We start from the raw sequence: 17,500 nt of genomic DNA, 5'->3' as shown, positions 1-17,500 counted from the left end.
AGAAGAACTCGTGAACGCTCCTCTTCCTCCATGGGGAACATTCGTGTTGTTGACGCTTCTTAGATGAAGTAAACAAAACTTTATCCTGTTGACGGGGAAAGTTTTATTTTTAACACTTTCCATGAAATTGAGTGTCCGAGTTCAATGTGAGCTTCTTGCTGGGAGTGTTATTGAATATATTATTATCATTCTACACTCTAAGTGTTTTGCTTTTGTCTTTTGAGCTTACATTATTTATGTTTCTTTAGATGTTGCTGCATAAGTGTTATTTTCATTCTTATTGGTTATTCTTGTGTTGCATTTACAAAATGAATCTAATGTCAGATGAAATGTGATGAAACTAAAGAGACGTTGTTGTTGTTGTTGTTCCCATCACCCCCCCCCCCGACAACAGTGCAGTACAGTGAGTGATTTCATGGATACACAACTGCATTAATTGATGAGTCATCAATGAGCGTGGGGGGGGGGGGTCCCGCTGCTCATTAGCCTTCTTCATAAAGCAGCTGCTGTATAGATTCTGATTGGTTTACAGCTTCTTTGAGAACAGCTGACGCACAAACACACACACACACACACTATGACACAAGCGACGATTCCCCCCCCCCCCCCCCCCCTGAGTCAAGAAACCACCGATATAATATGCGGTCAAAGCAGAACAGAGATGTCATAAATAAGTATGACTATTGACTCGCCATGAGGAGCGCGTTGCTCCGCCTGTGGGCCTTCACGCCGCCTCAGGAGACGTCTGTCGGATTGAGAATCACCGACATGGAAAAGAGGAGATCCATTCCTCCTGCTCCTCTGACCTCCTCTCTCTCCTCAGCGGTGCAGTGTGGGAACCCGGCCACGCCGGCTCACGGCCGCGCGGCCCGCGTGGACGACACCACCTTCTCCCACGCCGTGGTGTACTCCTGCCTGGAGGGCTACTTCCTCAGCGGCGCGCCCTCACGCCAGTGTCTGGCCAACGCCACGTGGTCAGGGACGCCCCCCAACTGCACACGTGAGTTCACGAGCTCAGTAGAACAGAGCAATGGAGCACAGAGCTCATTGGTTCACTCGGTACGCCGACAGTTACCTGGCTGCGGGTCACCTGTGGGTCACCTGTGGGTCACCTGTGGGTCACCTGTAGGTCACATGTAGGTCACATGTGGGTCACCTGTGGGTCACCTGTAGGTCACCTGTGGGTCACCTGTGGGTCACCTGTAGGTCACATGTGGGTCACCTGTGGGTCACATGTAGGTCACATGTAGGTCACATGTGGGTCACCTGTGGGTCACCTGTGGGTCACCTGTAGGTCACCTGTAGGTCACCTGTGGGTCACCTGTGGGTCACCTGTAGGTCACCTGTGGGTCACCCGCGGGTCACCTGTAGGTCACCTGTAGGTCACCTGTGGGTCACCCGCGGGTCACCTGTGGGTCACCTGTAGGTCACCTGTGGGTCACCCGCGGGTCACCTGTGGGTCACCTGTAGGTCACATGTAGGTCACCTGTAGGTCACCTGTGGGTCACCTGTAGGTCACCTGTAGGTCACCTGTGGGTCACCTGTGGGTCACCTGTAGGTCACCTGTAGCTCACCTGTGGGTCACTTGTGGGTCACCTGTGGGTCACCTGTAGGTCACCTGTAGGTCACCTGTGGGTCACCTGTAGGTCACCTGTGGGTCACCTGTAGGTCACCTGTGGGTCACCTGTAGGTCACCTGTGGGTCACCTGTAGGTCACCTGTGGGTCACCTATGGGTCACCTGTGGGTCACCTGTAGGTCACCTGTAGGTCACATGTGGGTCACCTGTAGGTCACCTGTGGGTCACCTGTAGGTCACCTGTAGGTCACCTGCAGGGCATTTCACGTAAACAGGACACGTGGATTATACCAAGTAACACAGATGTTAATATTACTATCTGCATGGCAGCCTCTTTAGAGTGGAACATATCGTGGCGTATGATTTAATGACCACCAGGTGATGTTATTGCATAAACGGAAGGCAGCAGCGCAGGTACGAGTGAGAGGAGAACTCGTGGAGTCCCCGTGAGTCACTGCTCCGTCCTGTAATGGATTCATGTGATAGATGACGGGTCCCAGAGGGCCGGGACCTCTGAGGAGGCTTTAGAGTAACGGATAAACACACACAACAACAACAACATCAAGGCTGCGGCGCCAGCCGTCCGTCTCTCAGCCGCCCGCCCGTCAGCGCCGAGGCCGCCGCGGTGCGTCTGGCGCTCGATGGATGGCTGCAGCCGCGCGTCACCGACGGGGACGATCCCACCGCCCTGACACAGCCTCGCCGGGACACAGCCTCGCCCGGCAGCCGGCCGCACGCCACGCCTTGAGGCTGCAGCTGGACGTAGTGAAAGAGGGGAGGGGCTTAAGCGGAGACGGCCACATGCAGCTGGCATCTTACACCGAGGTGGACAAGCCAGCCATGATTTTGTAGTAATTGTCACACATTAGTTCTGCGATAGGAAACGAGAGCTTTGAAAGAGCAGAAGATACACGAGGTCGAGGCCTGACGGCGTGGGGGCCGACTGCTCACGAGACCTTCACTGACCTCCTGAACTCAGTGATTGCCATGACTACTCATCTGGAATTGATAAACGGCTGAAGTGAAACAGCTGTCTAGGCTCATTTCTGCTAACGATTAGCTGAGTGAGTCAACTTCAGCATCATGTGCCAGGCAGAAGTAGTAGAGCACAACACACCAGGTGCATCACACTCCTGTGACCAATCAGGCTTTAGACAGAGGTTCGGACCTCCCGGCTCATTTGAATATACGGACACATAAAGGTCACTCATAAATAAATGAAGAAATACGTGTGGACACATAAATAGAGACATAAATAAATGAAGAAATACAGAAATGTAGAAATAGATTTATTTAATGATGTCCTGTTTAGGTATAACTTATATTTATTTATTCCTGTATTTATTTATTTATACAATTATTTAAGCATTCATTTCACGGTGGCGCAGTGGTTAGCACTGTCGCCTCACAGCAAGAAGGTCCTGGGTTCGAATCCCGGTCGTCCCGTTCCAGGTCCTTTCTGTGTGGAGTTTGCATGTTCTCCTCGTGCCTGCGTGGGTTTCCTCCGGGTCCTCCGGTTTCCCCCACCATCATAAAGACATGCACCGCAGCCTCACCCCGGTTCGTATGGATGTGTATGAATGTTGGTGGTGGTCGGAGGGGCCGTAGGCGCTGATTGGCTGCCACGCTTCCGTCAGTCTGCCCCAGGGCAGCTGTGGCTACTGATGTAGCTCCACCACCACCGGGATGACTGTGTGTGTGTATGACTACTGGACTCTGTAAAGCGACTTCGGGTGCCTTGAGAAGCGCTATATAAAATAAATGATTATTATTATTATTATTTATTTATTCTTGTATTTATTTATTTATATATTTATTTAAGCATTTATTTATTCTTGTATTTATTAATTTATATATTTATTTAAGCATTTATTTATTCTTATATTTATATATTTATTTAAGCATACATTTATTTATTCTTGAATTTATTTATATATTTATTTAAGCATTTATTTATTTATTCTTGTATTTTCTTTTTATTTATTAAGTATTTATTTATGCATTTATTTATTTATACTTAAGACATGTTAAGTCCTCATCGTGAACATCACAAGCGACAGACTGAGCTCATCAGCTTCTGTCTCATCTTCTCATCACCGAACACAACATGAAGTCTTATAATCATAGTTTAGTTCTGTTTCATCCCTCAGTCTCACCGTGATTTACTGAGACGACCTTGATGACATCGTGCAGGACGCACAGCGTAGTTACGCAACATCTGTTATGCTTCTGCACAACATCTGTTGTGCTTCTGCACACCGCCCACATGGGAGTGGCCAGTGACTCTTTGTCCAGTGAAAAGTATTTTCTACCCACTGGAGGATTAAAGTTTAAATACATGTTTCACTGTCAATGGAGTTCTCCAACACACACCACACACACACACACCACACACCACACACACACACCTCTGCCTGCATTGTTCTTCATCCTCAGTGTGTTAGGCTCCGCCCCTGTATGACCTGATGCCTTACCTGTGGCTGCAGTGATCACCTGTGGCGACCCCGGGCTCCCGGCCAACGGGCTGCGGCTGGGCGACGGCGTGTCGGTGGGGCAGAGCGTAACCTTCGCCTGTCAGCTGGGGTACGTGGCGGACGGCGCCGTCACCCGGACCTGCACCAACAACGGCACCTGGAGCGGCGCCCTGCCGGCATGCCGAGGTAAGCTCCGCCCACAAACCCACGCGCGCGCTCGCATGTCCGAACGCTCGGTCGACCTCGATGAGCCGGAGCGACCTCGGCACGCTGTCGCCGGCGATAAGGAGAGGGCGCTGACGGCCGGAGAGCCGAGGAGACGAGCGAGGCGACGCCCCCGTGTGGTCCGGGGGAGTCACCGGGCACCTCTGGTGTACCCACAATGCATCAGGCTGAACGAGTACACACACACGCCTCCCGATGCATAGGTAGCGTTTATATCTGCTTAATATCAAGCCGAGCCCAGGCGGAGACGTCCCGACACCTGAAGACGGAGGCTAACGGCTCCTCTTCATCAGCCGGTCCCCGGGACGCCCCTCACGCGGTTCATGACTCGCCGGCCGATGGAGGGCGAGTGAATCAGATCCGTGAGAGGACTCGGCGCTCCGGGAGTTATGGCGCTCCGGCGGAGGCTCAGATTAGCACGCCCGCCATCGACGGCCCAAAGTTAGCACAGCGGGGAGGATTAACTTGTGCAGCCAACAGTTCATAAGGAGCGGCGCCCGCCAGGCGCCCGGTGACTTACGGTTGCTAAGGAACGGTTCTGGAAGGACGTCTCGCTCTAAGAGGAAAGCTGCTGTTGAATCGCCTCTTGAGAAACGGGAAGGAGGAGGAGGAGGAGGAGGAGGAGGAGGACCGACTCGAGGGGAGGATGCTCAGTGATTGGTTGTTTTTTGTTCCAATCAGTTCTATAATTTACATCCACTGTACGCAACTTAATTCATAAACACATCTTCAGCATAGCGCCTGCTGTAGGTCCGTCAGGCTGCTGCTCCTCTCAAAAAGTCTGATTATTAACCCTCTTTATATTTAGTGAAAGATAATTAAAAAAATATGTAATAAAAAAAACAGGCACAGCAGTGAATAATTAGAGAATCTCATCTCTGAGACTAAACTAAAACCTCCATGGCAACAGACATTAAAATACAAAACAACCTCAACAACAACCCTGAAACAGCATCTCCAGCTCCACTGTGAAGGCCGGGTGGTCTGGCGGCTCTCCGCCTCATATGGAGGTTTTTCGTCGTACTTCTTGCCCTCAAGGACCTTCTGCTCTGTTTACACCAACCTGTCACTGGTTTGTAATATTTCATGGGTGCGCTCCCCGCGCTGCGTGGAGGCTGATGGCAGCTTCAGACAGAGCGGCTGTGTGTCACCAGAGTGAAGCTCCTCACCTCCGAGCGCTCATCCTAGACCGCCACCGCACACAGGCCGAGAGGAGAGGAGCTGCAGAGGCATGCCGTGCTCACACACACACACCATGCATACGACCAGGCGGCTGTAATCACACGAGTGTCTCTGACTCAAAGCCACGGCCGTCAGCTCCTCAGGGTGACAACAGGACTCGTCTCCCACGGGGTGAACACATGAAGGCGAGAGCAGTCGGATGACGCTGTGTGTGCGCTGTGTGAGTGGTTTCCTGTGTGTGAGGAAGCAGTTGCGATGTTTCAGGCGTTATTTGTTCCCTGCCGCTCTCCTCCTCTCGTCTCTCAGACGATCCGGTACGGCGGCTCGCTGGTAATCGCTGCTGTTTTATCATCTCGCTGACAGCCTACGCAGCGAGAGGTCTGAGGAGAGGACGCAGAAAACATCTATTTTCTGTGCTCTGCTTGGGAAGCCGCCTCCTCCAATGAGATCGCTGCCTTCTCTTCCTCCCGCATGATTGGGTTCAAGTCCAAGGTGCCGGGTTCAGGCGGGGTGAGCGCTCTGGTCGTGATGCGGGGAAACGTCATCTTGTCATGGATCGGAAGGATGCGCCGCAAGGATATCAGCCGATGGTTCAGGGGGGGGGGGAGAGAGAGAGAGAGAGGGGAGAGAGAGAGGGAGAGAGGGGGAGAGAGAGGGGGAGAGAGAGAGGGGAGAGAGAGAGAGAGGGGAGAGAGGGGGAGAGAGGGGAGAGAGAGAGGGGAGAGAGAGGGGAGAGAGAGGGGAGAGAGAGAGAGGGGAGAGAGAGAGGGAGAGAGAGAGGAGAGAGAGGGTGAGAGAGAGAGAGGGAGAGAGAGGGAGAGGGGAGGAAGAGGGAAGGGGAGAGAGAGGGAGGGAGAGGGGAGAGAGAGAGAGAGGAGAGAGAGAGAGGAGAGAGAGGGAGAGAGGGAGAGGAGGAGGAGAGAGAGAGAGGGGAAGAGAGGGGAGGAGAGAGAGGGGGAGAGAGAGGGGGAGAGAGAGGGGAGGGAGAGGGGAGAGAGAGGGGGAGAGAGAGAGGGAGGGGGGAGAGAGAGGGGGGAGGAGGAGAGAGAGGGGGATAATGAGCCACTGAAGGAGACAAAGAGGTGTTACGTGAGCATCATTTCAAACATAATGTGTGTGTGTGCGTCAGTGACGGCCGTGCGTGCGTGTGTGTATGTGTGTGTATGTTTCCCCAAATTTCCCCATGGGGATTAATAAAGTATCTATGTGTGTGTGTGTGTGTGTGTATTTTTTCGTGTGTATATTTGTGTGTGTGTAGTTGTGTGTGTGTGTAGTTGTGTGTGTGTGTAGTTGTGTGTGTGTGTGTGTGACACATCCTAAGCCTCCACGGATCCTCTGAATGCTAATGCTGCTGAGAAGTACTTAGCTAACGGGGACACTCTCCACTTCCCATTCGTCCCGCCTGCCACACAGGCCCCTCCCCCTTTTTAAAATTGTATTTCTTCATTTATTTCAAGTAATTCCTGATGCAGTGCTGATGGGATCAGTGGACCTACCCCTTCAATCAGCGTAATGTGCCCACAAGCACATGTGTGTGTGTGTGTGTGTGCACACAGCCTCCCTCCATCTGTTCCACACACACACACAGCTGGGCTCTTTAGAGGGGTGTTTCAGAATGAAGTGCCTTTTTTATTGTCGGCCCCAGAGCAACAACATGCCTAATTGAAGGCACACTTTACTAATTTATTAACATCAAAGAGGAACAAATTCAAGTGAAAAAGAAAATGACAAAACACAACCGAACCGATTGCATCATCAGTCTGGGTTTGCCGTGTGTTTGACTCATGGCCTGGATATCTCTCCAGATGTAGATCTATATATACATAGATCTACAGCATGCATCCGTCCATATGAAACGCTCCTGGAGCCCAGAACTAAAGATGTGGACGTTCCACAGCGGCTCCACTTGACTCAGTTGTTGTGAGAAAGTTGTCCATCAAGTGGCCACCGTCCATCATGAGATCCTCAGACGCCGGTTCATGAACAGCTTTAACCATTAAGCCTTCAGACGGTGAGCCGAAGCGTCCTGACGCGCTGATGAGAGGAAGCCGCCATGCAACACTCTGCTCATCCAGCTATTGTATATTTCATATTGAGACGCCAAATGAATTTGTCTTTGTTGCTTTTATTCATCATTAAAATAAATTGCCTTTTTGTTCACCTGCAATGGAGTTTAATATATAAATATATCTTCAGTGGTTTAGGGTGTGTCCTCTGGAATTGAAAAGGTGATATACTTTAAGCTGGTTGAAGGGTGGTTGGTTGGGTGGGTGGTTGGGTGGGTGGTTGGTTGGGTGATTGGTTGGGTGGGGGGGGGGGTGGTTGGTTGGGTGGTTAGTTGGTTGATTGGTTGGGTGGTTGGTTGGGTGGTTGATTGGTTGATTGGTTGATTGGGTGGTTGATTGGTTGGGTGGGTGGTTGGTTGGGTGATTGGTTGATTGGTTGGGTGGGTGGTTAGGTGGTTGGTTGGGTGGTTGGTTGGTTGGGTGGTTGGGTGGTTGGTTGGTTGGTTGGTTGGGTGGTTGAGTGGTATGTCTAACGATCCACTCCGACTCCTTCATGTTGGCGTCATAAAGAACTCATCTGCTCTGCTTTGCTTTCAGCTCCCTTTGAGATCCTGGTGTTGACTCAAACGTGACTGCTCCACCTACCCCACCAGCTGATCTCTTGTGTCCTCCCTCTCCCCCCCAGTGGTGACGTGTCCGCCACCTCCACCCGTACGCAACGGCCTGCCGGAGGGCTCGGTCCTGGAGTGGGGAACCAGCGTGAGCTACAGCTGCCTCCCGGGCTACGAGCGGTCCTTCCCTGCTGTGCTCACCTGCACCGGGGGCGGGGCGTGGAGCGGAGAGCTGCCCCAGTGCCTGCGTGAGTCACCGCTCTACTTCTGATCGCTAGAGAGAGAGTTACCTCAGAGGAGTTTCTGTTGCTCATGTCAGTGGGCTAACTGGAGCTGAGAGGTAAAACAATCCAGTGAACGATTCAAAGTCTAAAATCACCAGGTTATCAAATACAAAGAAATATGTTTATAGCTGCTTATTATTGTACTCGTGATACTCAGTCCATTCGTGTTGATCCCATTCCACCACTAAAGGAGCTTCTTCTCAAGCTAATGACAGGAAGTCACGGACCTTAACATCAGGGTCTTGATGGAAATGATGAACTACTAAACAAATATATACAAATATATAAAAACAGAATTGCAGAATTGAGATTATTATTCCGTCGAGGTTTATTTATTTAGTTCATGAGCAGCGAGTTCTACCTGATCCTGAACCCCCTCAGTCAGCTGCAACGTTGGTGGTGAACCTCTGCAGAGCATCCGGAGCGTTGGTCGCTCTGCAGTCAGATACCCAGCAGGGGGTCGTACTGCATGTGTTGTCCTCTGAAAGTTTCTGGATTCATAACAAAGGACACAGAATAATAATCCTCTCCTCCTGCTCAGCCTCCCGGTCGTAACGGGTGACTGGGCATCGAGTCGTGAAGTGATGCGTCCTGCAGCTTCTTGATTGATTACTTCAGGCGATCACACTGCTGCGCGATATAATTATGACCAACGACACTCGGCTGATTGCTGACCAAGAGTTTAGGGGTCGGGGAGACGTTGGATGGCCGTTGGATAACGACAACAAAGACCAATAAGACCCAGGAGCCTCTTTAGAGAGAAACACTTTCACTGTGTTCAGTTTATTTGTAGAGCCCATTCTCACAAATTACACATTCCCCTCAGAGTGCTTTACAATCTGTACACATAGACACCCCTGACCTTTGACCTCACATGGGATCAGGAACAACTCCCAAACAACCCTTCAGGGGAAAAGGTCAGAACCCTTGAGGAGAGAACCGAGGAGGATCCCTCTCCAGGATGGACAGGTGTCATAGATGTCATGTGACCAGAAGGAATCATTACACACACATTAAAACACAGGAACAACACAATGAAGATGACAGAGTGGATGAAGAGTTGGTAGTCGGCATATTCCACCATCCAGACCTCCACGGTCCATCAGGACCAGGTCCGAGCTGCAGTGCCGTGCCGTCGCTCTGTGTTCTGGTCGTCACGGTGGGTGAACCCATCATCTGAAGCTTCTCCTGGCTCGATGTCCCACGACGACTGGCTGTCTACCGCAGTGACGACGCGCCGTGTCGTCCCTCGACGAGCTCCCACCACGTCGACGCCCCGAACACACCTCTCTGCTCCGTGGTGCAGCGCGGGGTCGACTCCACCCAATTAGAGTGTTTTGGATGTAGTGACTACAGGTAATAGCTTCATTATTTACAAGCTACAGCACGGGTGACACTGCCGTGTACACGCTGACCCACATCGAGAGCCCTGCACTAGATGCATAATTCAGTGTGATCAATAACCAGCGACTGTAAAGGACTTGTTGCTGTAGCGCGCCTCAGTACTACATCACTGAGCTTTACTAAGGAGAACAAATGAGTCTGGAAAGTGGTGATGGTGTTGGGTAGAGAACAGGCTGTTCTCTAGGTATTAAAAGGTCAGCACTACCTACTGCACTCCCGGCTCTCTAGGAGCCGAGAAGCCATCCTTCAGGAGGAAACACTTAATTGGTGTCGATGCTTATATTGTAGTCACCGGACCATTACTGTACACACTCTACTTTATAAACACAATCATTCCTCATGGTCGCCCGTACATGCCCACAGGCTAGAACTGGTTGTGTATCTGTGTATGAGATGCAGCTATAAAGACAAACCCGATTAGTCACCACGGTCTTGTGGACGCAGGGTATTGAGGAGGAGGAATCATCTGATTCCTTACCACCAGACACATCTGGTGCACATCCTACAGCCACAATCGGGCTGATCAGAAACGTATAGTAGGCTCACTCTGCTGTATACTTTAGAAATATAATTGCAATTCTTCCTCAGCACTTCTGGTTTAAATAGAGCTCAGCACTTCTGCAGGAGACGGCATGCACAGCAGCATAAACCCATCATCTGCAGCTCTTAAAACCGGCACTTCTGTTGCCACTGGCAGTCAAACAGGATTAAGATTATTATTCATGTTCCCTATTCCAACAATATACCTATTATTTATTTATATAGATACACAAACTAGCATTCTCAGACACTGAATATTATATATATATATATATATATATATACACACATATATAATATTCAGCATTCTCAGACACTGAATATTATATTATATATATATTATATATATACACATATATACATGTATGTATATAACTAAATCTATAAAAATATATATATATAAAATCAGTGTCTGAGAATGCTGAATATTATATATGTATATATATATAGAAATAAATAAGTGTATATATAGAAATATACATAAAATATTCAGTGTCTAAGAAAGCTGAATATTATATATATATATATATATTATATATTATATTCAGTGTCTGAGAATGCTAGTTCATGTCTGCATAGATGAGACTGTGATCCCAACTTTGAATCTGGCCTCTGCATACTGATGACTTCAAAGCATTGATAATTCATCAAGGAACGGGTAAAGCTGAGAGATGGATGGAGAGAGAGACGCACTCCTACACACACACACACACACACACACACACACACACACACACACACACACACACACACACACAGGCCCATTGAATATGCTGAGCTCGGTTTGGCCCGCGGCCGTTCCTCTTATACGTCCATAAACCGTCACATTATCCCTGCAGCCTGAAGCGTGTGAGTGATGTGCGTGTCACCTGTCTGGCCTGTATTGTCAACCTCCCAAAAAAAGAAGAAGAGAAAAAAAACATTTTACATTGTCGCTTGAATAGTGACATTTGTGGTTTTCGATCCAGGCGGACAGCTGCATCTTTATTTGTTGACCTGTCGGTCAAACTCACTCCCGGGACTCTCACGGTGGGAGCGCGCTACAGGAGACGTCTTCTCCTGGAGAAGAGACGTCTCTGAGGACCAGGATGTGTTCGGATGGCAGCCCGTGCAGGAATGGATGTACTGGGCTGGATTCTCATCTAATTGCATTTTGACAGGATGTGTTCTGCCAGGTGTCGGGGTCTGACTTCCAGGAAGAGCGTCGGCGAGAGCGTATCTCTGCCTGCAGACCTCCAGCAGCACATGGCGGCTCGAGAGAAGCTGTCGTGTTCTTGGCTGGATCCCACAGCGCTCTGTCTGCGTGACGGAATGACTCTCGCCCTGCTCTCTCTCTCTCAGCCTTTCTCCACCTCCTACACAAGTGACTGAATGATCAGTGTGGTTATCGCTGATTGATGTGCTATATATATATGGTAAAGATGGATAGAAAGACATTAAATTGGCTGACGTACATCCCCATTAAAGCCACTCAATTATTCTAGTCGATTTCATTGGACGCCTATAAGCAATAAATTGCAGGAGCAGCCGTGATGATGAACCGGGCTTCATCTGCTGAGGCGGTGGCGAGCGTCCCGTCACCGAGGCGATGTCATAGCAGAGGCAGCAGATGGCTCTCGTTGTGTTAACCTCCGGGCCCTGTCGCCGAGATTAATATTTCACACGCGAATTATTTTGATAGAAAATTGAGTGCCACGACCCCCTTCCCTCCCTCCCTCCCTCCCTCCCTCCCTCCCTCCCTTTCTGCTGCCAAGAGGACGACGCACATACCTCCCGTCACCACTCGTCACGCCGCGTGTGGAGCGGCGCCGAGCTGCAGACGGCGATGCATCGGCTCACCTGCAGCACGGGGGGAGGGCCGGAGGAGTGTGTGTCACGAGCTCAACGTCAATGCAATTTAAATAGTTCAGCCCGTGACGACTTTCAGAATCATACGGAATGAATATTTCTTTACAGTCAGCTACTCGATAATAAATGCGGTTTAATAAAGAGGAAGCTCCGCCCACTGACAGCTCGCCGGGCTGCGACCGCACGGCTCATTGTGTGGGAGTTAAGCGCCGAGTCGTCGAAACAATGCGTCGCTCAATCGACTCGCTGCTGCAGTTTTCCTCTGGAAAGAGATGAATGCGAGAAGACTAACAATAGGGGGGGTGTTGCGTAACATCTGCGTTGGCTTTGTTGGCCCTCATTCCATCAGCAATATTCCACATTTGTGCTTCCACAGCCAAGTTCTGTGGAGACCCTGGTACGCCTGCCAGAGGGCGGAGGGAAGGACGCAGCTTCATCTACAAGTCGGAGGCGGCGTTCGGCTGCGGCGCCCCCTACCTGCTGGTGGGCTCCAGCTCACGCGTGTGCCAGGAGGACGGCACCTGGAGCGGCTCCCAGCCGCGATGTATAGGTACTGTTACCGGCCCTGGATTCACAAGCGCCACTCCAAGGTGTTGTTTTGGGGATTTTCCATTTAATTTCATTATCGATCGCTGAATCATGCCAGAATTTGACTTTTCAATGTGCACAGTGAAATCAAAAGCACGAGATGTAAGAAGTGACGTTATCTTTCTCGATATAGGGAACAGAAACTGAATCTGTGCGTTGCCGTCTGGCTCTCTCTCAAACTTAATTTACGAGATATGAGAATGAATGGCATTATATATATATTGTTACGCAACATATTGCAGCCCAGTGCTGCTGGATGCATTGCGTGTTGAAGAAAGGCTTTACCAAATGATCTCCTGCCACCAATGATGAAAAGAAGCTTATATTCCTGAAGGAAGCCGTCGTCAGAGAGACGAGAGGCGCCGGTGTGCCCGGCCGCTCTGTAATTGTGCTCCGGTACATGGAACACCGGAGTGAAATTGCCTCGTCATTATCGATGATTGCCCCTCTGTCATATTCACATTTCTGCTCTCCTGCATTTCCCCGGCTCGTCGTGAAAATGATTTCTGGTTGCAGAGCCCACGAGAACCACCTGTGAAAACCCAGGGACGCCCGAGCACGGCTCCATGAACTACACCACCGGCTTCAAGGTAAACACACGGTCATCATTATATACGCTCCTCAACTCCGAGCTGAATGTCTATCGAATAATGTACTTCAAGCAGGAAGGTATCATGTCTCGTTGGAGGGGAACAACATAAACAGGTGTTTAGTATTCAAGGAGCACAACGGGCGTCACCGCTCTGGACAGCGCCCTCTAGTGGTCGCTTGAGGAACAGGAAGCCGTCATCCTCTCCTCCCTGTGGGTGATGTAACATGGTGCAAGGATGGAGCAGCGAAGCGTGGGTCCATCCCAGGTGGAGGAACCCACCGGATGGACCCCCCGCCGTGCATGTGTTATTATCGATAATAACGTGTGCTTAATGCGGTTTGACCGACCGTGGAGAACGAGCGAAGCTGAAGTGCATCTAGTCACAAACTCCCCCCCCACACACACACACACACACACACGAAGACCCCATCATGCCGTGGGTGCTCAGCAGCTCCCTCGGGATGCTTTCTGCTGCCAGTGTGTTTCATTGTATTTGCTCCCTGCTGCTCTTCGAGTGTCACTTACACATTAAGTGCAAACTGTTCAGTATCTGGTAGGAAGCGAGTCCCAGTGGAAGCAGTTTGTGACGCAGCTCGTGACGCGGCGCAGCTCGTGACGCGGCGCTGCGTTACAGGACCACGTTAGCAGCATCCTGACGCCCCGACAGGCCGGCGGGCTGATGGCTGACGAGAAGTCATTTACTGAGAGGAGGAAAACAACGATTATTGTTGCGTAAGACTGTCCTACAGGACGTGTCCTGTATGGAGGATGTCAGTCGCCTCCTTCGTCACAATTTGAAGGCCAGAGAACGAAGAGAACAGGAAGCAGTTTGTGTGTCTATGTTCTCCTTCTCTTCCTCACGTCTGAGCATCAGCTGTAAACACAAACATGGCCGTCGCCTCCAGGAAGAGAAGCGTCTCCATCTGCCGCCCCCGCTACAGATAACCGTTAAAAACAAGTCAAAGCAGTCGAGTGTGCGGTGTTGTTGTGTTGTTGTGGCGTCAGAGTGTTGACCGTGTGTCCGTGGTGTGCAGGTGGGCAGCCGAGTGGAGCTGCAGTGCCAGCAGGGACACCTCCTGCAGGGCTCCACCAGCCGCCTGTGTCTGCCCGACCTCACCTGGACCGGCCTCCAGCCCAGCTGCATCCGTGAGTGCTCCTCCCTCATCACGTCCCCCCGTCTGTCCCCTCCCCCGCTGGCGTCACAGTGTTACTGCATTGCAGGGCACTGAGACCACGTCGGCTCCCCCCCCCCCCCCCTCCACGCCGCTCTCTCTCTGTTGACTCCTCGCTCTGCCTTGACCTTTGACCTCGCGTTAGATTGCAGCTTCAGCCTCAATCAACCTGCCACCAGTCATTCTGAGTGACCTCTGGCCGAGCCGACTCCCCACGCGGCGCCGCTCAGTGTCCCGGGGGAGCCGGCTCAGCTTCAGCCTTTTACAAGATTCCCCAAAAAGGACCACCGATTGAAACGCAGTCGTCTGCATGATGCAGACTGTCGTGCATCCCATGGGGGCGTCGGCGTCACTGGAGCTGTGATGAAAAGAGGATTCACTTTATATTTTAGAACCTTGATTTCAAAACTCTCCCAACATGTGATTCACACATTTTACATTTGTGTCAAAAGAGTAAAGACATCGTAACACTCACCCGCCGCTCTCTGCCTGGTCGACTATGCAGTGTGTGTGTGTGAGTGTGTTTGTGTGTGTGTGTGTGTGTGAGTGTGTGAGTGCATTTGTGTGTGTGTGTGTGTGTGTGTGTGTCTGTCCTCATCTATCTATCATCCATCATCTATCAATCCATTGTATCATCTATATATATGTATATATAAATATGTATATATATATACATATGTATATTTATATATATATATAATTTTGTATATATATATATTTTAAAATGTATTTATATATATATATATTTATGTGTGTGTGTATGTGTGTGTGTCCTGACGCCCTCTGCCTGCCCTCCAGCTCACTCCTGTAAGCAGCCCCGGACTCCGGCCTACGCTGACGTGCTGGGTCTGGAGCTGCCCTCCTACGGCTTCACCCTGGTGTACAGCTGTCAGTCCGGCTACTTCCTGTCCGGCGGCTCGGAGCACCGAGTCTGCCGCTCCGACGGCAGCTGGACCGGCAAGGTGCCCGTGTGCAGAGGTACGTGGTCGTTGTGTACCGACGAGGAAAAGGTGCCGGACGTTATAAACGACACGATTCTACATATTTATAGTATCGATACTTCATTAAAATATCGGGTCATGCTGCCTACACGCGTTGACTGTAAAGGGGCGGGGCTTCCCAGCAATCACACAGTGAGTGACTGCTGGGAAGCCAACATGGCGTCAAGTGTAGGAGGCGTGGGGAGAAGGGACTGTGGGAAGATCGTGAATGAGCATACGGTGGAGGGTGGCGGGTGGGGTGGAGGGTGGAGGGTGGCGGGTGGGGTGGGGTGGAGGGTGGGGGGTGGGGGGTGGGGGGTGGGGTTGATACCTTCCTGGTGCTCCAGCTCTCTGAAGGTGTCTCTGGACGTCTCTACGACATGATGACTGAGGCTGATCTGAGTTCCCAAAGTGATGAGTTGAATGTTCCCGTTGAGCAGTGTTTACCTTCCCCTCCACCTCGTCCTCCTGCTCGTCCTCCTCCTCCTCCTCCTGTTCCTCCTGCTCCTCATCCTGCTCCTCCTCCTCCTCCTCGTCCTCCTGCTCCTCATCCTGCTCGTCCTCCTCCTCCTCCTCCTGCTCCTCCTCCTCGTCCTCCTGCTCCTCCTCCTCCTGCTCCTCCTCCTCCTCCTCGTCCTCCTGCTCCTCCTGCTCCTCCTCCAACCTCCCCCTCCTCCTCCTCGTGCTCCTCCTCCTCCAACCTCCCCCTCCTCCTCCTCGTCCTCCTGCTCCTCCTCCTCCAACCTCGTCTTCCTGCTCCTCCAACCTCCTGCTCCTCCTCCTGCTCCTCCTCCTCCTCCAACCTCCCCCTCCTCCTCGTCCTCCTGCTCCTCCTGCTCCTCCTCCTCCTGCTCCTCCTCCTCCAACCTCGTCCTCCTGCTCCTCCAACCTCCTCCTCCTCCTCCTCCTCCTGCTCCTCCAACCTCCTGCTCCTCCTCCTCCTTCTCCTGCTCCTCCAACCTCCTCCTCCTCCTCCAACCTCCCCCTCCTCCTGCTCCTCCTCCTCCTTCTCCTGCTCCTCCTGAATCTTTCTGTTCCTCTGCAGTCGGGTCCAAGTCACATGAGAAGACAGTGAAAGTCTCTCCGGGGACGGCGAGCCATCAAGTCCACGGTGAGTTGTGAGCTCTGCTCTAGAGAGTTGAGTGAAGGTCCTCAGGAGAAGGTGAGGGCGGCTACAGGTGTGTTGGGGGGGGGGGGTCAAACCCATCACCAACATGATGTATCTATGGATCACTGGGACTTGAAGAGGAGTAACTGGTTGCTAGGCAACACCTGCAACACATTGAGAGCTGAACACGACGACATGTTTCATACTAACATTTACAACATGAAGGAGAGAAATGCTCACAAGAAGTCGAATAAACGCGTCAAGGAAGAAGACGTCGATGTCATGAAACATGTTTTACTCCTCAGACGCTGCTGCCGGCTCATTACCGTGTAGGACATGTAGACTAACACTAACCATCACTAACTAACACAGACTAACACCATCACTAACTAACACTAACCATCACTAACTAACACTAACCATCACTAACTAACACAGACTAACACTAACCATCACTAACTAACGCAGACTAACACTAACCATCACTAACTAACGACTAACACTAACTAACACAGACGAACACTAACCATCACTAACTAACAGACTAACACTAACCATCACTAACTAACACTAACCATCACTAACTAACACAGACGAACACTAACCATCACTAACTAACAGACTAACACTAACCATCACTAACTAACACAGACTAACACTAACCATCACAGACTAACACAGACTAACACACAGACTAACACTAACTAACAGACTATCACTAACTAACACTAACCATCACTAACACTAACCATCACTAACTAACACAGACTAACACTAACCATCACTAACTAACACTAACCATCACTAACTAACACAGACTAACACTAACCATCACTAACTAACACAGACTAACACTAACCATCACAGACTAACACTAACCATTACTAACTAACACAGACTAACACTAACC

At 50.8% G+C, this 17,500-nt stretch overlaps 1 protein-coding gene across 1 annotated transcript in view; it reads left to right on the top strand.

The window, feature by feature from the left end:
- Positions 1-17,500, top strand: part of csmd3a (CUB and Sushi multiple domains 3a) — a 306,306-nt gene that overhangs the window by 273,219 nt on the left and 15,587 nt on the right. The window contains exons 57-64 of the mRNA XM_056445250.1: positions 824-1,000; positions 4,063-4,236; positions 8,149-8,322; positions 12,527-12,700; positions 13,255-13,328; positions 14,365-14,476; positions 15,301-15,480; positions 16,528-16,593. Coding sequence (XP_056301225.1) covers positions 824-1,000; positions 4,063-4,236; positions 8,149-8,322; positions 12,527-12,700; positions 13,255-13,328; positions 14,365-14,476; positions 15,301-15,480; positions 16,528-16,593 — 1,131 coding nt within the window. The remainder of the gene's footprint in view (positions 1-823; positions 1,001-4,062; positions 4,237-8,148; positions 8,323-12,526; positions 12,701-13,254; positions 13,329-14,364; positions 14,477-15,300; positions 15,481-16,527; positions 16,594-17,500) is intronic.

The sequence above is a fragment of the Pseudoliparis swirei genome, chromosome 22 (genome assembly GCF_029220125.1).
Source record: "Pseudoliparis swirei isolate HS2019 ecotype Mariana Trench chromosome 22, NWPU_hadal_v1, whole genome shotgun sequence".
Taxonomy (NCBI): domain Eukaryota; kingdom Metazoa; phylum Chordata; class Actinopteri; order Perciformes; family Liparidae; genus Pseudoliparis; species Pseudoliparis swirei.
This window is presented reverse-complemented; position numbering and strand designations above follow the sequence as displayed.